General features: G+C 37.3%; 1 protein-coding gene across 3 annotated transcripts in view; it reads left to right on the forward strand.

Annotated features, from left to right (window-relative positions):
• SLC41A3 (solute carrier family 41 member 3) overlaps positions 1-24,035 on the forward strand; it is a 1,429,505-nt gene that overhangs the window by 1,288,559 nt on the left and 116,911 nt on the right. For all 3 annotated transcript variants that reach the window (XM_044078408.1, XM_044078407.1, XM_044078409.1), the window contains one exon: positions 3,920-4,054. In XM_044078408.1, the coding sequence (XP_043934343.1) occupies positions 3,920-4,054 (135 nt within the window). The remainder of the gene's footprint in view (positions 1-3,919; positions 4,055-24,035) is intronic.

Below are 24,035 nucleotides of genomic sequence, written 5' to 3' on the forward strand. Positions count from 1 at the left end.
TTTTACATTTGTTGACTGGGCTAGTCTGGCTGGATATATGTCCATTTTCAGTAGAGGCCCGGGGAGAAAAGCTCCAACATTAAAAAAAAAATGAAAATAAAATACAATTACATAAAGAAATACATATGTAATATTCATATAAAAACATTAAGACTGGAAACATAGTTATGAAATATTAAAATGCAGTACTTAGAAAAATAAACAACAAATTATTGTTATATGTGACTTACATATAATGCTATTATTATGTACAGTGAATGAGGATGCAGGAAAGTAAGAAGAGGAGGCAGGTTTTTTTTTTGTTTTTTTTTTTGATAGATAGTAGGAAGGATATATAGATCAGTGGATGCAAAAATGAAGTGGATTTAGGGTTCTAAGGATGTGGAATTTCTTATTTACTTATTATTAGTGGTAGTTAGTTGTTTTGGAAGTAATTAAACAAAAAAGTGAGAAATAAGCATTTGTCACTGTTGTTAATAATAATGAAATTGTGGTTTGTCTGGTTGATAAGGGGGGCACCATTGTGATTTTTAATATTAAAGACTATGAGAGTGAGGTTAAAAGACAATTCAGTAATATAGGTACATACATGGCCATACCTCTGGACCCCATGAAGGGCTTTAAACAAAAGTTTGATACTTTTTAAACGATATGATAGACAGTAGTGTTATTACCCGAAGTCTTAAAAGTCAACTAGCTATGCACAGTTCTGACATTTGACATTTTTACATTCTTCCCAAGATACACAAGACTTGTATCAATCCTCTTGGTCATTCTATAGTCTCGGGAATTAGGTATCTCATGGAACAATTATCAAAACTTTTGGAATTAAAGTTGAATCACTTTTAGATGTGGTTTCCATCTCGCCTTACAGATGCTATAGAATTTTTGAATTTAATGAATGATTTGCATATGACTGATATTACCTGCATAGTTAATGTGGATGTGCAGTCCTTGTACACCAACATTCTCAATGAGGGAGGTATTGAAGCTTTTTCTTTTTGGTTGTCCAGGGTTAATGTGTTTAATGTCTAGGATAAGTATTATGTTGACTTTATTGGATATGGTTTTGAACATGGATGCTTTTTATTTTAAGAACATTTGCTATTGTCAGTTAAAAGGAACTGTTGTAGGGGCTAATTTCCTCTATTTATGTAGATCTTTTTACAGGGTACTTGAAACAACTATTATATGTTCATAGGTTCATAGAGTAGTACTAGGCTAACTGCCCTCGCGAGCCATTTTAAGCCTAGCTAATTATCCCTTGTGAGACTCAAACCCTGCACCTTCTGTTTGTAAGGCAAACACCTTAACCATTAGGCCACCCTTAATACTCAGTTTATCTAAAACAGCAGACCCTGGCAACTTTTGTCTGTGGAAAAGATTCCTATCTGATTGTTGTGTGCTTGGGCATTGCAGCAATCCTAAATTGCTAAATTTTATATCATACCTTATCTCAGTAAATGGAGTATCATGTTTACTTCAACATATAATTTATATAATATCAGTTTTTTTTGTATGAGAAAAATCTGCATGGGGTTTAGCTATCACAAAATATTTTAGGAAATCATTCACTAACAATTATATGTTAATGGATGCAAATTGCTATTACCATCACATAACAATATATCTCTAAATTTCAGTACATTCATGCAGAACATATTTGTTCTACAGAAGATGGATATAGACAGGATGTGATGAATCTGGATACAAGATTTCAGGAGAAGAGATATAATAAAACAGATTTGGAAAGGGTTCAATTTGAGGTTCAGTACATGTCTAGAAATGACTTAATACAACAGAAAAAATGCAATGGGTTATCAGAAAGAAGGAGATTTTGTTGATAATTGCCACCTGTGGAAATAACTTTTTCAAAGTTAGGGATGTTATTCAGAGTTTTAGCCACATTTAAAAAAAGTATTCTTTTCTAGCTCAATGCATTCCAGATACATGTCAATTTTTACTTTTTGTAAGGGTAAAGTCATAATTCAGTGTTTGTACTGCTTCAAACAAGTGCTCCGTACTTGACACAAACAGTATGTATTAGGATCATGGACCAAGTTATTTTCCATGTGGCTGATGCTCTCACTGTGCTACAGTTTGTAAAAATAATTATTTTACATCAGTGGACACTGTATGAACTTTTAATGTTAGACATTTCATAACTTGTGGTGCCGGTTGGATAGTATGGTGGTGTGTACGTGTAGCACTTTTTCTGAGTCAGCCAAACTGAAGACCATTTAAACGGGATTTTGTTGCATGTTAGTCACATTGTCTTAGGGAATGTTGTCCATTCGTTAGACTTTTTTTTAAACAGCCTGGTGCTGTTTTTTCTTTCATAGGTACTGACAAAATACTGATTAACAGTATAGGTGCAGTCGGCACAAACCTATAGACTGTATATACTTGATTGTAATTGTAGTATATGACCACAAGGTGGCATTGAAAAATAGATACATTGCAACACATTTATACAGAAATTCTTTAACTATCGGTTGCTTACTTTCTGTTGTGATTTTTATTAAAAAAGGAAAAACAAGTACCAAGTTGGTTGGTCAATCCAATGCAGTAAAATGTCCAAAAATGATGACCAGGTGCAGCAGACTAAAATAACTTCCCTTATTCCAACAAATAATTGTTATTTGTTGGAATAAAGGAAGTTATTTTAGCTTGCTGCACTTGGTCATCATTTTTGGACATCACACTTGATTTTTATTAACAAATGTGTTCATTTCTTAGATTTTTATGCCTTAATGGGAAAGGAGTTTTATATATTGGATTTATTGCATTTCAGATACGTAATTTGTAAGTATTAATAGTTAATTGTATGGGTTGAAGAACAAACAATCACTATTATGATGAAGCTATATTTCTGATGCAAATTGTTTTTCGTAGTTTATATTCTCAAAACTTTTTGGAATTCTTTATGCTAAGTTATTAGTTATTTGATTCACTATATGTGTAGCAAACAAGTATTACACTAAAGAGATTGCATTTCTGAATGGCTTATATGTATAACAGAGATGCATCAAACAAATGTCAGTAAATAAAATAATAAATCGTGCATGATAGGTTTGGGATTTTTTTTAGGTCATATATTTTCTATGTTGATTAATCACCTTTTAAATGAAACCAGTTTGTCGTTTTCAGGCATTCACTGTTTATATGGCTGTATTGTGGTTTCACCATTTTATTAAAGCTGGACTTTAATCTTAATTTTGTGGGTCTGTTTTTTTTGGTGGCGTGTGTGTGTGTATGTATATATATATATATATATATATATATATATATATATATATATATGTGTGTGTGTGTGTGTGTGTATATCAGCTTACTGGAAAGTAATGTTCTGAAAGTCATAAAACTGAATGTATAATGTTGAAATCAAAATACCTTCACCCCTACATGTGTAGAGAGCTAGACTTGCCCCCCCCCCAAGTAGAACCCATGTTAGCTCTCATTTCCAAGTTTCAGTAACAAGGAAGTGATGTTGTTTGTTGACTTGCTATGTCCTGGTGAAGTGTACATATGTGTATATGTATGTTATTAGTAGGAATTTGGAGTTCAGCATTGTAAAGTTTCAACATTTTGACATTTCAGGACTTTGCATTCAATATGACTTTCAGTATACAACTGTTTCAATAAGTTGTCACGTTTCCCTATATGATTCATTAAAAACAGATAAGTAATTAATTGATTCTGTTAATTCATCCATCTATTCATCCACAACCTCCTTTTTCCCATTTTTGCACATGGGCTCAGGGTGTCACTTCAACATTGACAATCATTTATAGCCAAGTTTTACACCGCTGGGTATCTAGTCCTGCCACAGTAAGTAATTCTGCTAATCATACAGTGTTTATTGTTCAGCGTTGTCTGTTTTTTAAGTTTTAACATTAGGTCTAATTTCCTCATGCAGGTGTCGGTGGGAACTTGGTTGCTATTCAGGCTAGCCGTATCTCAACTTTTCTGCATTACTGGAGTATGCCTGGTGTCCTTCCATACAAGATGAGACAGGCCTGGCCAAGCCCTTGCAATACTTTCTTCACTTCAGGTAGGAATTGAGCCTGTTTTTAAACTTTTGCATGTTATCCTTCTTCATTTTTTATTTTTTATTCTAAATTGAAATTGTTTTGCTTTGATGATTTAAAGTAAGAACATGTTTTCTTTGTGTTATTTTGAACTGTACCTCTCATTGAGTTGCAGTTCTGTACATCCACACGTGTTGTTTAAGAAAAAAAGAAAATTTGTAAGCATTGGCAAAAACATAGTCACTTTAGCTGTATTTTGATTTTTTTGTGTTAAAAATCTAAATTCTTCCATCAGTTTTCCTGTAGATGAGCTCTGTAGCTGAATGGCTGCATCTGTAAGTCTGCACATATTAATGAAAAGTTGTGTTACTTATGAGAGGCAAGTTTTACATATGCTGTTTGTGTGGCTGTGATTTAAAAGCACAGAGAGAAAGTTAGTGGTATGTAAGCATCTTAAAGTAAAATATTGCATAGACGTCTTCAAGACACAGAAGTATTCAGTGTGTATTCTTAGGTCCATTACTCTAGTGATCTGTTCATTCATCTTGTTTTTAGGAACTTGCTGTGGAATTTGATAGCAAAAGGAAAAGGGGGTACTTAACATTGCCTAGGAAACTCATTCAGAGCAGAGACTTGTATGTGAATGCAAGTGGTAGCAATGTGGTGCTTGATCAGAGGGAGCAGGGGCTGCCAGAAGCACATAGCATGTGCTGTGCAGTTTGTGTGTGTATGTGTGAGAGAGAAAGCATGTGAGTCATGTGCACAGAATCAGAAGCAGACGACAGGAAAGATCAAACAATGCTAGCAGTAGTGGTCGAAGTAACGCCATGTGCTGTATTATTCCCACATCTGATGCTCCATGTGGTCCTACTGAAAATAATAATATATTATTTTGGTGTGCCAGTAATATGTCAAAACATTCATAACCAAAAGCATTCAAACTGCTTAATATCATGGCCTATTTAGGCAAACCTGAAAACAATGAATAAAAAGTTCTACTTCATAGAACTGAATGCCCAAGTACCAATGTAATTTCATTATTGTGTAGTAAGTTAGTGTATTGTCAGCTTTAATGCAGATTTTATTTTTCTTTTGCTATGTGGGTAATTTAATTATTAGCATTTGTTCATTTATTTTCTTAGTCACACTTATGGAATACATCCAGCAGCAACTGTAAAAGTGGGACTGGATCATCAGAAGTAAATTACGCTGAATGTGACTCACAGTTTAGGGTAACATTATCAGCAGTTGGAAAGTTACAGGGTGCACATGACGTAGATAAACATGAAAGTGAAAAGATGAAATGCAGCTGCTGCAAGTACAACAGTTTACAAAAGAAAGGCTTTAAATTCCTGTTATTTATGGGAGTATGTGCAAATGGACATTTCTTGAGGGACTGTACTCCATATTTGATGTGAGTGCATATTCACTGTAAAACATTAATAAATACACCTAAATCACAGCTATTTTTTGTTGTGTCTTTATTCTTGGATTTCTGGTGTGGATATGGGATATGTCCAGTGGCTACACTCATAGACTTCATCAGCATGAAAGGTTTGTGTATATGCAGCATTCTCTGTCTTTGCTCCTGCTGACCATCTGCCTCTAAAATCGCTCCACCTAGACCAAGCTGTACAATATTTTAATGATACCTTCCTCAGCATCCTTAATAATCTCGCTCCAACAAAAAAACATATGTTCCAAAGCCAAAAACCTACCTTGGATAACCAAAGAAGGTAAATCTTTCATTAAACAAAGGGATAGAGGCTGGACTGCTTATTAAACCTCCAAAACCTCAGAAAACCTCACCTTATGCAAACAACTAAGAAACCTAACTTAGAAGAAAGTATTATCTGACAATAAAAATCTTATTTTCTAGACTGTCAGCAAAAACACATAAATAACTCACAAAAAAAGTGGCAAAACATATTAACTACCTCCTCAACCCTGGCAAAACCTGTACCCCTGCACCATCTACAACAAATAGCACCGAATGCTTAGCATCTCAATTTAACTCTCATTTCATCACAACTATCACCTTGCTTTTAAACAACAACAAATCTAACCAGCCATTTACAGTGCCTACCTGCACTAACTCTAAACACATACATACTTCTTATATCAAAAAACTCCTATCAAAACTAAAACCTACCTGTCTAGCAGCTGACCAATTCCCTAGTGACTTCTTAAAAACTGCTGCTAGCTCCATAGCCCCGATCCTGTATTTGTCCTAATCAATCAATCCATCGCAGAATAATACATCCCTATACTCTGGAAAACATCCCATATCATCCCCCTCCACAAGGGAGGCCCATCTAAAGATCTCTCTAATTATTGACCCATTGTCATTCTGTCGCCCCTAGCCAAAATCTTATAGAAATGTATCCATAAGCAGCTTCTAGACCACCTCACCACAAATGACCTCTTATCTAGTTCACAGCATGGCTTCCTTCCAAAACACAGTACCTCCGCAGCCCTCATAAGGTTCACTAACTACATCAACCTCCTGAAAAACAATGGACATCTAGTCTCTACTGTATTCCTTGATATGTTCAAAGCTTTTGATACAGTATCCCACCCACTACTACTCAACACTCTGTCCTCCTTCAGCCTCAACTCTACAGCTCTCAGCTGATTCTTTAGCTACCTTACTAATCGACTGTGGACAACTAAATGGGATAATAAACTCTCCACACTCCTCCAAGTCTCTGTTAGAGTTTCTCAAGGTTCCATCCTTGGCCTTCTCCTTTTTGTTATATTCACAAATAGTCTAAACACGAGAGGGGCGGAGCTAGGATGGCCAACTGATAGCAGCGGTTTTTCAGAGCTCCATGAAACTAGTATAAAAAACAGGAAATAACGTTTTATTTTAGCAAAAATACTTAGAATTGATAGATTAAAGTATAAACTATATTATTAGTAACTTTGGTGAACTTAGGAAAGTTTTTTCCTGTCAAATTATAAAGGAGAATATATAATTTGTGGAGATGAGCAGAACATATTAACTACCTCCTCAACCCTGGCAAAACCTGTACCCCTGCACCATCTACAACAAATAGCACCGAATGCTTAGCATCTCAATTTAACTCTCATTTCATCACAACTATCACCTTGCTTTTAAACAACAACAAATCTAACCAGCCATTTACAGTGCCTACCTGCACTAACTCTAAACACATACATACTTCTTATATCAAAAAACTCCTATCAAAACTAAAACCTACCTGTCTAGCAGCTGACCAATTCCCTAGTGACTTCTTAAAAACTGCTGCTAGCTCCATAGCCCCGATCCTGTATTTGTCCTAATCAATCAATCCATCGCAGAATAATACACCCCTATACTCTGGAAAACATCCCATATCATCCCCCTCCACAAGGGAGGCCCATCTAAAGATCTCTCTAATTATTGACCCATTGTCATTCTGTCGCCCCTAGCCAAAATCTTATAGAAATGTATCCATAAGCAGCTTCTAGACCACCTCACCACAAATAACCTCTTATCTAGTTCACAGCATGGCTTCCTTCCAAAACACAGTACCTCCGCAGCCCTCATAAGGTTCACTAACTACATCAACCTCCTGAAAAACAATGGACATCTAGTCTCTACTGTATTCCTTGATATGTTCAAAGCTTTTGATACAGTATCCCACCCACTACTACTCAACACTCTGTCCTCCTTCAGCCTCAACTCTACAGCTCTCAGCTGATTCTTTAGCTACCTTACTAATCGACTGTGGACAACTAAATGGGATAATAAACTCTCCACACTCCTCCAAGTCTCTGTTAGAGTTTCTCAAGGTTCCATCCTTGGCCTTCTCCTTTTTGTTATATTCACAAATAGTCTAAACACGAGAGGGGCGGAGCTAGGATGGCCAACTGATAGCAGCGTTTTTTCAGAGCTCCATGAAACTAGTATAAAAAACAGGAAATAACGTTTTATTTTAGCAAAAATACTTAGAATTGATAGATTAAAGTATAAACTATATTATTAGTAACTTTGGTGAACTTAGGAAAGTTTTTTCCTGTCAAATTATAAAGGAGAATATATAATTTGTGGAGATGAGCACTTTGAAGACTTCTCATTCTGACATGGCTTTAAAAAAAGAAATGCAGCTTGTGACATCTGCTCTACAAGAACTCTCACTAAAAATGGATGATTTTGAAGAGAATTTACAAAACCTCAAGGAAAATTGTCAGAAACAAACAGATTCTCTCAAGGAACTTATACAGCAGCATCAATCCAGAGTAGCACACTTAGAAGCATCCCTGAATGATCTTGATGGAAGACTGAAGGAAGAAGAAAGCCAGAAAGATTTTCTCATCAAACAAAACATTTGACTTCTCAATAAAGTGGATGACCTGGAAAACAGGGAGAGAAGGTCAAATATAAGGATTTTTGGCATCCCTGAGAGAGCTGAAGGAGAAGATATAATTTCTTTCCTGAATACCTGGATTCCAGAGATTTTAGATTTAAAGGAGGGTCTGACCTTTGGTATTGAAAGGGCTCATAGAGCTTTAAGAAAGCCAGTGTCAACATCCTCCTCTACTACTCCCAGATCAATAGTTATAAAGTTTATATCATATTTGGACAGGGAGTTGTTCCTAAAATCTGCCTGGAGGAAAAGTCCATTAAAATTTAATCAAAACCCAATTAGGTTTGATAATGACCATTCTACCAGGGTTTTGGAACAGAGGAAAAAGCTTGGTCATTAATAAAACTGTTAAAGCAGAATAAAATCAAAACTCAGCTTGTCTTTCCTGCCAGAATAAAAATTATATATCATAATGAAATTATATCATTTAATGCCCTAGAGCAAGCCACTGCCTTTATTAAAAACAATAACATTATTTCCTTACCTGAAGATATTGAATGGGCATCTCTATCTCTGAAGAGAGTTACTGATAAATCTTCTTGGACTGATGTTAAAAAGAAAAAACAAAAAACAGAGTCAAAGATTGCTGTTCCCACTAAATCTCTCAAAGCATCTACTGCAACTGGACTTTAATTTGTTTTTTACTTGCTAAATTTTCAAGTAAGGTATGTCATGACAATATTTTTCTTATTGCTTTTCTTTCTTTTTGCTTTTTCATTTCTATACTTATTTTTGTTCATATACAAATTAAATAACTGTTTATGCTTTTAGTATATTAGTATAATATTACTGGTTTACTGAGTGATATAATTGAACAGTAAGCTATCTTTGCTTTTATGACCTTAAGACATGCTTTATTTCAAATAATATATAGCCCTTTGCCCTGCTAAATGTTCTTCTGAGTTATTACACAGGGATCGTCACTGCTTAGATTAATTTATCAAAACTGTTTTGGATACATGGGATAACGACATATCTATGATTTAGTATATATTAACTAGTTTCTTTAATATTTATAACTTTTGATTGTTTCAGAATATATATAGGTACCTGTGTGAACAAAAAGCTGTTTCCTGTCTTTTGACATAAATTGGGTCTCTCTGACAGTTATATCCTTGTATGTTTTATGGCACACGGTTTTTAAATGGTTACAAGTTATGTTTCCTGTAGAGTTTAATGTTAAAGTGCTGTTTTCTCTCTCATTGGCATTGAATGTTATTTTGCCGTTTGGAAGTATCTGACAGTTAAACTTTGCATTTGTTACTGTAAATAAGCAGACTTTGTGATACATTTGAAGTGAGGTCAGAAAACTGTACTGTGTAGCATGCTGGGCGGGAAAATGTCAGTTTGAAATTTAAGAAGTTACGCTTTCTTACTTTGCTCGTGACATCATGCATGCTATGCTTGCAGATCAGATTGCATTACATCTAATGTGTATATGCAAGCCTAATTGTGAATGTCAAGTCTCTGATTGGTTAATATAGCATAGTAGGCTTCTTTTACAAGAATTATGAGCTACACTGTCTGCAAACATAATCATGGTTCCCTTTTATAATAGTGACTATATTTTGTGATCAAATATATACACAAATGTTATTCTTTCTTGCAAACAGTTAATTATAGCCACTATTTCTAGTGAATATACTGGAGTTTTTTTTATAAATAGATCTTTATAAATAACTTTCCTATGCAGTTAGCAAGTGTTTAGTATAGGCTTATACATTTACAGGAAATGCTTATGACTAATGGTAATAACTGTAAGGATACTCAAACACCATAATAAATCCTAGCAAATATATGTATGAATAATTTTGATTGAACTATAAATGTTAAGTTGTCTATTTCGCCTTCGTTCTTGCTGGTTGGGAAATCCTCGGCTCCGACTCGGCCATCTTCTATATCTTGAGAGCTGTTTACTGACTCGAAGCTACCCCTTATCCCATGATGCCTAGCAATAGCTACCCAGATCTCATTTGTCACTTCAGCTGCGAGGTGTCGTTTTTCTGGCTCAGGCTCGTATAAAGTTTTTTCGTATAACTTTCTTACTCTAGAAATATATTTTTTCAGTGTTTTATTGTTAACGTTTAGTCTTGTTTTTTGTGATAGCTAGTGTTTAGTTGTAGTATCCCTTCCCTTCTTGTAGAACTCATTTAACTTACAGAGTCCCCCCCTATCCATCTTGTCAAGTTAGCCATTTAGGTTAGAGGCTTTTCCTATTAAAAAAAAAAATCCTTTAGCTATAGTTAGTACAGTGTGTTTTTGTGTAAACTGTATTTTACTTAGGTAGCTGTTGTGGTATTTGTTGTTTCCTTCTTTCAGGATGTCAAAGGAATCCAAAGTGTCTGGATTCAAGAAGTGTGACTCATGCTGTCAGAAAATGTCTCTGACAGATGGGCACACTTCTTGCGTCTATTGTTTAGGCGGTGTGTACCTGCAGGACTCTTGTTCTATCTGCCATGCATTTAGTCCAAGAGTCCTGCAGGAGCGTAAGAATAAGCTTATTCTTAGAGGGTCTTTTAAAGTCCCAGGATTCACCGGCCAAGAACTCTCAGCCTGTGAAATCCCCTAAATCTACCAAGCCATCGGCTCCAAGTTCGGAGCCGTCCTCAGTTCAGACTCTACCTTCTACTTCGGTTCCGGCTGGCACCGATGAGATTATCTCCCCATCGGTTCCATCAGAAACTTCGGAACCTTCGCGAAGCTACAAAAGGCTGAGGTCCCCTTCATTGGAATCGGTACATTTGGCATACATATTTCCTCAGTCTCCCTTGCTTCAGAGCGAGTGCAGTCACAGATCCTCTCACTCCTCTCGATCCTCTAGGCTGTTGGATCACGATGTGGAGAGAGTGGTCAGTAGGTTGCTAAAGTCGCAGGCACTTTCCAAGATGTTGTCCAGCCCTCCCCAACAGGCGTTAGCTCCGTCCACTTCTATCGATGTTCCTCCTCCGGCTCCAATGAGTTTGGAGCCAGAGTTCATTGGGGTTCGAGTAGTGGAACCGTCGGCTCCTATAACTCTACCTCCTTTGGTTCTGTCATCAGCTCCGATCCCCTCGGTGGTGCTGTCCGTCGAGGGATCTGGGCGCCGGGGCTCCCTCGTCGGCTCCGAGGGGGTGAGTGGCATTGGACCCTTGTCTGACCCCGTTCTTCCTCTCTGAGCTTCGGCGCAGGTGAGCTCGGCTCCTACATCGGCCTCGGAGCCATCTCCCTCGGTGCAGAGAAAGAGTCCGATTTCCTCGGAACCGGAGCTTTCTCTGCATCGTGGCAGGGATGCCTTCGATGTCATGAGGAGTGTGCTGGCCACTGAGTCAGCTCCACTATCGGCCCCACTGGCTCTATCCCCTGTAGTGCCTGTGCCAACCTCTGCTCCTCCAGACCCCAAGCGTAGGGAACTGGTGCTCCAGGGCACCCCATTGGATGTTTCCTCTTCTTCCAAGGCCTCCCCTGATCATTCAGAGGAGCCCCCTCGTAAGAAGAAGTGCAAGAGGAAGCACATTGACTCCCTTGAGTCTGTCACTTCTGATACAGACTTAGATGAATCAGAAGGGTCCCTGAGATCCCCCTCTGAAGATGTTTCCTTCTTGGACATCCTAGAAATGCTTAAGCAGAGGGGGAAATGGAATCCCTTAGCCCCTACCGAGGATGAGTCTGTATTTCTGGATGCGTTCGGTTCCCGACATTCCACCTCCTGGGTTTCTCCACCTTTCGATCCACTTATGGCAGTGGTGGCTCAAAAGGCTTGGTCAGCTCTGGATACAGTGGAACCAACTCCGAGGAGACCTGGCAAATTCATCACAGCACCCCAAGATAAGCAGTTCCTTACCAAAGGTGTTCCTGTTGATGCCATGGTGGTAGCAGCAGCAGCCAACAAAAAAGAGTTATTAGAGACCTCTGTCCATCCTCCTAACAAGGAGTCTAGGACCATGGACAGATATGGGAAGTGAATGTTTGCTTCAGCGACCTTTTCTATGAGGTCACTGAACTACTTATGTCATTTTACCTGGCTTCAGAGGGATCTCCTTAAAGAGCTCGGAGATACCCTTCAAGATCCATCAACTGAGGGTGCTCAAGCTAAAGTAGCTTCCCAGCTGGCGACGCTTAATTCTGTAGTTAACTCCTCCATGAGGCTCATTTCCTATGCAGCCGATGGTGCGAGTAGAGCCGCAGGTACGGGTGTGGCCCTTAGGAGGCATGCATGGATGCGGCTGTGTAATTTTGCGGAACCCTTTCGAGCATCATTCACCAACACCCCCTTTGATGGTTCCTTTCTTTTTGGACCACAGGTGAAAGACACTTTGACTAGGTGTGAGCAAGAAGGCAAGACTCTCTCTGCCGTGGGAGTCCGTTTTTCCACTCCTTCTAGACCGTACCCCAAAGGTCAGAAGAGTGGCAAAATGTGGTTCCAAAAATCCCAGGGAGCCTTGCTTGACACACGTAGTGATTTTTCCTCCGGGGCAGAGGGGGAAACAATAACAACAGACGCCGCCCTCGTGGCAGAGGGGGTCCGCAGAACCAGGGCAACAGAGAATCTTTCTCTGATAAGCCCTTTCAGCATCCCTGAAGGGTTGCCTGGCTGCTCACCTCTGGAGGCAGTCGGGGGAAGACTTTCACTATACCCACAAGCCTGGCAAGATTTAACGCAAGACAGATAGGTACGGTCCATTATATCCGGAGGTTACAAAATTCCCTTCTGTCAACCCCCTTACCATCAAGGAAATCCCTTCCAGATGTTCCACCCAATCTGAAGGACCAAGTAGTAATAGAAGTTTCAAAACTGCTAAGAAAAAGAGTCATCCAATAAGTCCCAGCAGACCAGCATGGATCCAGAACTTACTCAAGGTTCTTTTTGGTACCAAAAAAGACAGGGGACTGGAGACCGATTCTGGATCTCAGCAGACTAAACAGGTCTGTACAAAGAACAAAGTTTCGGATGTTCACGCTACAGTCCATTCCTACCCTTTCTGGGTCAGGACAGTTGGATGTGCTCGATAGATCTTCAGGACGTGTACTACCATATCAAGATGGACAGGCACTCCAGGAGATTTCTTTGCTTCCGGCTGGGAGCCAGTCATTACCAGTTCAGAGCTCTGCCCTTTGGTCTCACCACAGCCCCCAGGGTGTTCACCAAATGTATGGCAGTGGTCACGGCTCGCCTGAGACATCAAGGATTCCAGGTGTTTCCATATCTAGATGACTGGCTCCTCACTGCCACTGCCAGGCATCAACTTCTTCAAGCCAGAGACTACACAATCACGATCTGCTCCCAGTTAGGCATTACAATAAACTTTGAAAAATCTGCCTTGTTGCCCTGTTAATCTATCACCTACATAGGTGCAGACGTAAACACAAGGAACATGTCTGCAAGCCTACCGCCAGAAAGGGTGTCTACAATTCGTCATCAAGTGCAAATTCTGATGCAGAGAAAAAGAATCCAAGTCAGGTTTGTCCTTCAAACTCTGGGTTCCTTGGTAGCAGCCATTCTTCTAATCCCACTTGCCCACTTTCACATGGGGATCCTTCAGTGGCTTCTGTTCACACAGTGGTCTTTCCAACAGCTGCATATGTCTCACACAATCATGATTACAGAAGCATGCAAAACACACCTTTCCTGGTGGATGGTCTCCCCACTAGTGACTCAGGGCAGAGCCTTCATTCAGCCCCATCCGGTAGCCACAGTGACCACAGACACCACCCTGATAGGGTGGGGGGGGGGGTATTATCAGGGCAGGACAGTTCAAGGCACTTGGCAGCCTCACAAGTACCCTCTGCACATAAACGTCCTAGAAATGAGAGCCGTGCTCCTGGCGTTGCAAGCCCTTCAGGACTCACTTCCTTCTGGGACCATTGCAATTCAAACAGATAACATGTCAGTGGTGTGGTACATCAGCAAGCAGGGCAGAACCAGGTCCTACCCCCTGTGTCGAGAAGCACTCAGACTGTGGCAGTGGGCGATTTCCTCCCAACGTTTTCTGATTGCAATGCACATCCCTGGGAGATCCAACATCATAGCGGACAGGCTCAGCAGAGCAATCCTAATGCTTCACGAGTGGTCTCTGAATCAGGAAGTTGTGGATCTTATCTTCCGCAAATGGGGACAGCCTTGCTGCGATCTTTTTGCCACCCCCTTCAACAGCAAATGCAGCAACTACTTCTCCCTTCTTCCACTTCCAGGTCACTCACCCAGAGATGCTCTAGTCCACGATTGGCCTCAGGGACTTCTTTATGACTTTCCTCCATTTCTCCTGATTCCAAAACTCATTCAGAAAGCAATATCGTTGGGTTGCAAAATGATCCTCATTGCCCTCTACTGGCCTCGACAGATATGGTTTTCATTCCTGCACCATTACCTTCTCGATCAGCCCTGGACTCTGGATCCAATTCCAGACCTACTGATTCATCAATTAAGCAGGTTGCATCAATCCCTCCAAATACTCCAGCTCACAGTTTGGTTGCTCCACTTCCAACCTTAGCCAGGCTTCCCAGCATTTCCCGGGCTGTAAGTGAGATTATTGTCTCCTCTCACAAGTCCACAACCAGAAAAACTTATGCTATTAAATGGAAACGTTTTTCTTGTTGGGCAGAGGCTAGGAACGTAGATCCCTTTTCAGCCCCAGTCCACGAAATTCTGGAGTTCGTAGCACAACCTATTCATTCCGGGTCAGCTTCTGCTACAATCCGGGTTCAATTAGCAGCCATTTCTAACTTTCATGTTGGTTTGTCAAATTCAAACATTATGTCTCATAAGCTCTGTAAAGCTTTTTTGAGAGGGACTACTCTCCTTAGGCCTCCAGTGACAGAACCCCTTCTCCTTGGGACCTTAATTTGGTACTAACTTCCTTAACTCTGCCCCCCTTTGAACCAGCAGCGTCTTGCTCCATTAAGTTTCTATCTTGGAAGACACTCTTTCTGGTAGCTATTACTTCAGCCAGACGTGTCTCTGAACTTCAGTCACTATGTGTTCGTCCTCCTTACTTGGTTTTTCATAAGGACAGGGTTGCTCTGAGGATGAATCCTTTGTTTCTTCCGAAAGTCTGCTCAGAAAGTAATTTAAACCAATCTATAGACCTTCCTGTGTTTTTCCCTAACCACACCAACAAGGCAGAGTACAAATTACACCAATTGGACGTTCATAGACAATCGCATTTTTATCTGCACAGGACTAAGGAAACAAGGAAATCTGACCAACAATTCCTTTCCTATGCTCTAGGCAAACAAGGTCTCCCAGTTTCCAAGGTGACCTTATCCAGGTGGTTGTCTCACACTATTACCTTCATCTATCAATTAAGGAACAAAGAGTTACCTATTAAACTGAAAGGTCATTCTACTAGGGCCTTGGCCACCTCTGTAGCCTTCCAATCTAGGTTGCCCATGGATTCTATCTGTGCAGCTGCTATGTGGGCAAATCCTCATACCTTTATTTCTCATTACAAGCTAGATATGGTCTCCAGGAGCAGAGCTGACTTTGATTCCACAGTTCTGAAGAGTATGTTCCAATAAGCCACCCAGGATTGTAGGTGCTAGGGACGCTGTCCCAACCAGCAAGAACGAAGGCGAGATAGACAACTTAACATAAAGAAGTTATGTACCTACCATAACGTTCCATGTTAGTTGTCTTCATCTCGCCTTCTTTCTTGCGTCCTGCCCTCCATCCCCCTGTCCTATTGGACCGAGAGGAGTTCTGGTTTCACTGTCTGAGTGTTCTCTGGTTTGTCTCCTCTACTGACTTAGAGAGTATGACAGGTATTCTCAACCTATTTGTTTGGACAGGTTTATTCTCTGGCTATGTCTGGGGTTAGCTGTTTCAAATGAGATCTGGGTAGCTATCACTAGGCATCATGGGATAAGGGGTAGCCTCAAGCCAGTAAACAGCTCTCAAGCTGTAGAAGATGGCCGAGTCAGAGCCGAGGATCGGCTCTGATTTCAACCAGCAAGAAAGAAGGCGAGATGAGGACAACCAACATGGAACGTTATGGTAGGTACACAACTTCTTTTTACTTTGCATTTAATATGTTGATTTCCTTATATTGTATCCTAGATATTATTTATATTTCAGATGTCATGTTTTCAGTTATTATAAAGTCATGTTTTTTAGTATATTAGCACTTTATGACAGGGAAAGAGCTCAGTAATATCTATGACTTGTGATAACACAACAAACAAGTTATGAGTTTCAGTATTACCCCTGTCACTATGGTAGATATTTACAGTTATCTCTATCTTAATTTTGTCTTTGAGTCATTCACTTTTTCCATAGTAAGTTTTATATAATTGTTTTTTTACTAATTTTTGTCATTTTAACTGATGCCAGTTAATTGTTATTGATTTTAGTCAGTTATTTAAACATCTGCTATTCTAAAAGTTTAGGAGTTAATTAAGGACAAATATGTCTTATGGAATATTTCTAAAAATCTATGTTAACATCTTTTGGGAATGACACACACTCACTATTTGTTAACACCCAATTCTCGTGAAATTTTTATTTAGTGGGAGTTTGTCATGATAAGATTTATTCAGAGGGGAAGTAAATACAAATGCTAAATGATTCTTTGATTTGTTCTGAAATTTTGAGGTTTTTATTAGAACTAATACAGGTGACATGCTTAGGTATTTTGGGTAATCATTTAGATTGTTAATAAAGCTAATGTTTCCTTAGTCGATTAAGCACTAAATTCAGATTATATATATATATATATATATATATATATATATATATATATATATATATATATATATATCCTAATATGTCTCTTGCTTCCTTAGTGAATAATTACTGTATAAACGTTTAATGCTTCTAATAATAGTGTATGTAACTTATATCTAAACCCTAACTGGAATCAATATCTGATCAGTTATTTATCACTACTATTTTTCTTTTTATAATATATTCTCCATTTTTTACTTTGTTTTCATGGGCTCGAACCAACAAAGATTGATGGTTGGGATAGGTAGTCTAGCAGATTTAGTTTTGTTTGCTAGACTAGGAATGTATCTTATTTCATGTTTAGGGTGTATTAAAGTTTATATCAGAGTGAAATATGCTATTTTTTTGTTCTAGTTTTGAAATGCCTGACACAATTGTTTTATCTTTCATGGGGAAAGTTATTTGGATTGAGATAAATAGAAATACAATTGATATTCTATTGTTTATTCAGGAAGATTATTATGTATACAGGATTCTATTAATACAAGTTTCTTTATTATTTATCTGTAAAGAATTCTGATATGGATTTAACTTTGATATTCTTAAATACTAATGGCTTAAACAACCTGTATAAGAGAGCCAACCTACTAAGGTATCTTAAACTAAACAAGGCTCAAGTAGTTTTTCCTCCAAGAGACACACTTTAAAATAATGACACATTTTTGTGGGATCCTAAGGAATACACAATACTTGCTCAATCTTCTTATAAAAATAAGACCAGAGGAGTAACAATTCTATGGAAAAAGACTTTCTTAAATCCCCAAATCATTTGCAAACATTTAGATAATGATGGACTCATGACCTTAGTTATACTTAAGTTTAATAATAGAATTTGGACCCTGGTTAATTTATACTGGTTCCCGGGTATGGGGGTTGGACTAGCTAAGAAACACTTAGACTTTATTACAGCTACTTCTAAAGGTAATAGTATACTAGGAGGTGATTTCAATTGTATGACAGATATTACAGAAACTGCCAATAGGAAATCTCCTAGACTATTGTCCTCAGCTAAACATTTAAAAAACTGGACAGAAATATTTAAATTAAAATATATCTCTAATGCTTTGGGACCAAATTCTTTACTATTCTCGTACCAGGACTATAGACATGGTACTCAAACTAGAATAGATACAATTTATATCTCATAAGATCTTTATTCTAAAATCTTGAATTTTTCAATACAACTTGTCCCTTTTCAGATCATAATTCCCTGTTGTTAACAATACACTTGGAATTCAATCAGTTAGTTATTACTTCAAGGATTCCTTCGTATATCAGAAAAAATTAAAGATTTTAAATCTTGGATAACTTCTGAACATCACCTTTTCTTAGAGATTAATTATAAACCTGAAGCAAACACAATTATGGTTTGGGATTATCTTAAGGCCTATCTATATGGTAAAACCATTAGCTGGTACAAAAATAAAATTAAAGAGTGGAACTCAGAGTTACAGCAACTCCAGAATCAAATGTTATTTCTTAAATCTAATAAAAACTTAATTGCTACAGATAATAATAAGAAAATAGAAGAAGCAAATAAGAAATGCAATGAAATATTATCCCATAAAACTAATTTAGCTATGGAAAAACTGAAATTAAATTCTTATGCTACCTTTCCTAAGCATCTTTCATAACCTATCTATGAAAGTTAAGATACAATCAAAAATGAATAACATTGATAATATCTTTCATGAAGGGAAAAGGAAAAAGTCTCAGACATAGGGGACATTCTGGAGGCTTTTAATTATCATTATGCAGAGCATAATAAAGATAAAATAAGTACAAATTAATGTGAGAAGTTACAGAATATAGTTCCCAATATAACAAGAATTCCTGAGGAACTTAAGTTAGATCTACAAAAAACTATTTCTCAAAAGGAAATTATAGATGGGATTAAAGTAAGTATAGATTGTTCCCTTCTTCTATAATCTCTCTCCTACATAAAACCTTTCTTGAAATTCAAACATTAGCAAATATTCCTCCTTCTTGGAGATATGCTCTAATTTCCTGTATATTAAAAGAGAATAAGGACCCTAATCATTGCAACTCATATAGACCACTTTCTTTGTTGAATAATGATTACAAACTATTAATGTCAATTGTGGTCAATAGATTGAATAATGATTATAAACTATTTATGTCAGTTATGGTCAGTAGATTGAAAGTACCCATATCTAAAATAATTAATGAAGACTAAACTGGTTTCATACATAACAGGCATACACAGGATAATATTAAAAGGGTACTAACTCTGATAGATTACCTCAATAGAGGAAACCATGAAGCATTGATAATAGGTCTAGATATTCAAAAGGCCTTTGACTCCTTAAATTGGGGTTATTTATTTAAAGACTTACAGTTATTTGATTCCCCCCTTTTTTATAACAATGATAAAGAAAATCTATAAAAATAATCTAGCATATGTCAAATTAGGTCCCTTTAATTCCAAAGCAATCCCAATCACTAGAGGTACTAGACAAGAATGTCCCATGTCCCCTATCCTATTTGCTCTGGCCATAGAAATACTTGCCATTTTAATACGTAATAACCCAAAGATAAGAGGTATAAAAATATATGACCAATATATTTCTAAAATAATGATGCTTGCTGATGATGTCTTACTTACCTTACCCAACTCTAAGGAAGTGTTAGGTGAAGTGGATATAGTAACAACAAATTTCCAAAAAATCTCAGGACTCTCCTTCAACAAATCTAAATCATAATATTTATTATTAAATAAAAAAGAACATACAGATTCCAGTTAATCAAAGTATTGGAAACCAAGTTTCAACTCTAGACTATTTAGGAATAGTCCTAGGCAAGAATATAGAGGAAACCTTACAGCTTAACTATGTTAAAGCCATAGACTTAATCAAGACTTTAATAAGCAAATGGAATAATTTGTTTATAACATTTGATGATAGGTTACAACTGATAAAAATGGTTTTGTTACCTAAAATATTATATATGGCACAAGCCCTTATACTTCCACCATGAAAGAAAATCCTTAAAGAAATCACTTCAACTCTGATGAAATTCCTATGGTACCCCAAAAGAATTAGAGTGGCATATTCTCATCATATCAGAAAATGGGAATGGGGGGGGGGTAAAATTCCCCAGAGATTGAAACTTATATAAAGGCATCTTTAATTAAAATAGTGATTAACTGGATAAATCCTAGATACTCTTCCAGTTTGAAACAGTTACACTCCATTGTACTAATGAATGAAAATTATTTATCAAAGAATGCTTTGGTAACCGACAAAGATACGATATGGCACTATTTAAGTTTACATTTACAGTATAGTACAACAAAATTAACTAAACTAACACTAATAAATGATATTTTAGATGTGTTTAGAAAATTCATTAACACAAATTTAAATATAAAACTGTGGCAAAGATTTTTAATACTATTTACTATTACAAGGGATTTCCCTGATAAAACACATAGAGAGATTTTTGGTTTATGGGAAAATAATAACTTATTTTGTTGGTTGCAATGTATTGAAAACCAACAAGCTTTGAACTCACAAAGTATATTGTCAACCTATGGCCTATCTCCTATCCTTGGTTCTTCAGGGTGTCACAGCATAATAAGGATCTGTGTAGAATAATACATAACTCATCCTTCAAAACCATACCAAAAATTATAAACTGGATTTTTGGAATTCTGTATAATAATATCAATGTTAAGAATGAATTATATATATATATATATATATATATATATAAAACACTTTGTCTATAAGACATCTCCTAAAGATTCTTACTGGCAATACCTAACTAAAGGGTTTCAAGTATCTTTATCAATGGAAGATAAAACAAACATTTTATTTTCAGTTAAACTAACTTCTTACTCACAATTCTGGAGTATTTTTCATTGGAAATTTCTACACAAATCCTTTTTGACACATGAGAAACTCTCAAAAATGAACCCTTCAAACAGCAAGTTATGTTGGAGATGTCATCTGTCCACTAATGATGACTGGTCTCATATTTTTTTATGATTGTACTAATATTAAACCATATTGGAATGAGATTAACAAATTTCTTCAAGCTATCTATACTGATATATTTGTTTTGACAAAGTCTAATTTTATTGAATGTTGTTAATAGTAACAATATGAAGAAAGATGACCTGTATTTGTTGTGGACAATGTTAGCAATAGCTAGAAAATTTATAACTAGAAGATGGAACTCTAATGTAGCACCCACAATGGAGGAATTCCTATCATCACTGAAGAAATGCATACTAATGGAGAAAAGAACTAAAGAGTTAAGAACTTTTCCTAAGCCATTAGTTAATAGTCCACGGAGGAAAGTTTTGAATTTGAGTGATATCCAACAGATGGAACCAAACTTTTCCTAACTATCTTAGTTTATATATTAACTTATCATTTAACTACAAATGTTTTTATCCAAATCCTTTTTGTCATGCTGAATGTAAATACTGTAAATAGTTACTGAATGTTATGAATGTATTAAATTATTGTATTTCATCAAAATAAAAATCATTTGAGTAAAAAAACAAATAGTCTAAACACTACCACTAAATCTGCTTCTATCATTCAATATGCTGATAACCCTACTCTTATTTCCTCTGCTCCCACACCCCAAGAACGCCAGGATAAACTGCAAAAATTGTTTCTAGATATTGAAAGTTACCTAAATGATCTTCAACTCATCCTAAACCCAAACAAAACAAAGATAGTGATCTTCTCCAACAGGACATCCAAAGGAAACTCACCTGTTCTTTCCATCTGCTCCACTAATGGCACTATAGTAGAACCAGTTAACCAAGTAAAACTACTTGGTGTCACAGTAGACAGCAACCTGACATTCTGTAAGCACATATCAGTCGCAATTTAAAAAGTTCACATCAAACTTGGTGCACTATATAGGGCCAAACCTTACCTCACTCAAAACGCCATACTAGCCACAGCCAGATCCCACCTCCTATCTACTCTCCTCTACTTTTCTCAAATTTTCACTATCCTGTGCATGTCTGATTACATCTGCTTGATTCCTGCTATAATAAAATGGCAAAATTTGTTGCTAATATACCCAACAGGACCCATCATTGCCTTGCTCTTCAAGAACTACACTGGCTTGAATTTCCCAGTCAGTTATTGCACAATCAGCTCACCACTGCCCACTCCATTATTCACAAACCTAAAAACTGCACTGCACTCTCCAACCTAATGCGACTATATACCAACCCTAGGACCCTTAGATCATCTCAGTCCCATAATTACTTTGGTGACTCTCTTTTCTTCTACAAAGTAGCTAAACAGTGGAACCTAATACCCCAGAATATCCTAAAAAATGCAGATAGTCATAGCTTCAAACAACTCCCAAAGGAATACCTTACTCAACAGTGGCTATGCTCGTGTAATACTCCTGACTACTTTCTCATGCCATCAATCAAATGTTTCTTTTCTGCTGTCTTCTCCTTGTCTTACTTCTACCAAATGAAAATACCACAATAGTTTATTTTAGTTATTTATCTAATGAGTTTCATATTACTGTCTGTAGTAAGTCTTAGGAAATGTAATGTTTTCTCTTTACTTTCTCTTTTTGTAAATTGTGATTGTAGGCAACTGTTAAATGTTTTGTATATTTTTGTAATTCTTTGTAAAATGTTGTAATCTTTTTTGTACTATTGTTGTGGACCTTTTCTTCCAGGTCTCCACTGAAAAGGGCTACTTGCCCAGCTGGACACTACCCAGTTAACAAATGTGAAATAAATAAATAAATAAAAATTTGTGATAGTGTCCAAGTTCAAAATGTTATCTTTTCACAACCTGTTACCTCTCATTCCTCACTTGAGTTTTCTGGAGACACAGCAGTAGCACAGTGGACAGCATTGTCACCTGACAGCAGGAGGTTCTACGGTTTGATTCTTTGCTGGGGTGCCTTCTGTATAGAGTCTGCATGTCCTCCCTATGTTCAAGTTTTTTTTCTGGTGCTCCTTCTCCTGTTTTCTCCCACATTCCAAAGACATGCAGTAGGTGGATGCTCTAAATTGACCATAGATGTGAGTGTGTGTGGTAAGGAAGAACAACTGCACCAGGGCTAGCCTCCCGGTGGTGTGAATCTTAATAGATGATTGTCCCAGTTGAAGTGACACCCCGACTGCATGTGCAAAAAAAAAAGTAAAAGGAGTTGTGGAGAGATGGCTGGATTGGTAGATCACATTCCTGTAGATCCAGATTTCAGAAGTGTCTAAAGGTTTTCTTTATCTGGATCACACAGTCAGTTCTCTGCAACACCCATTGGTCTGGCCACAGCTCCACTGGTGTTCACAAAATATCTAACTTCTGTGATAGCCTGCTACAGACTTCAGATTATGCACATTTTTCTTTATTTAGGTGACTTGCTTAGTTTTGCAGTTCCCAAGATGACATGTAAAAGTTTGACTCCTTCTCATAGGATTTTTTCCTAGGGTGTCTTCTAGATACCTCCATTCAAAGATCTTTTCTTCCTTAGCAAAAAAAGTAGATTTGTATCTAAATCCATTCCTGAGTTTTTCCTCTCAAACTGAGATATCAGCTAAGGAATACTTCAGGACTTTGTGTATCCAGGTTTCTGTGATTCTCATGATCCCCCCTAACAAGACTCCAGATGAGAAAATTCTATATCTGAAGTATGCGTGGTCACATTATCAACAACCCCTGGCATTCCAGACTCCAGTTTTAGAGTTTATGAGAAGGGAGATTTTTTTTTTGTGGGAAGACCAAATCTTTTAAAATCCAGGAGTCCCTTTCTCCCTTCCATCTCCATCAGTCTGTTTGCATCAGAAAAGACAGACCAAAGCACATATAAGTAAAAGAAATATTGGCACTTACAAATGCTGCCACCTTTGTCAGCCATCTGTGATCCTTTGGATCATAATAAGTGTTTACAGACAACACTACAGTGATGTGGTAC

Source organism: Protopterus annectens, chromosome 7.part0, assembly GCF_019279795.1.
Source record: "Protopterus annectens isolate FY-2018-M chromosome 7.part0, PAN1.0, whole genome shotgun sequence".
NCBI classification, from domain to species: Eukaryota; Metazoa; Chordata; order Ceratodontiformes; family Protopteridae; genus Protopterus; species Protopterus annectens.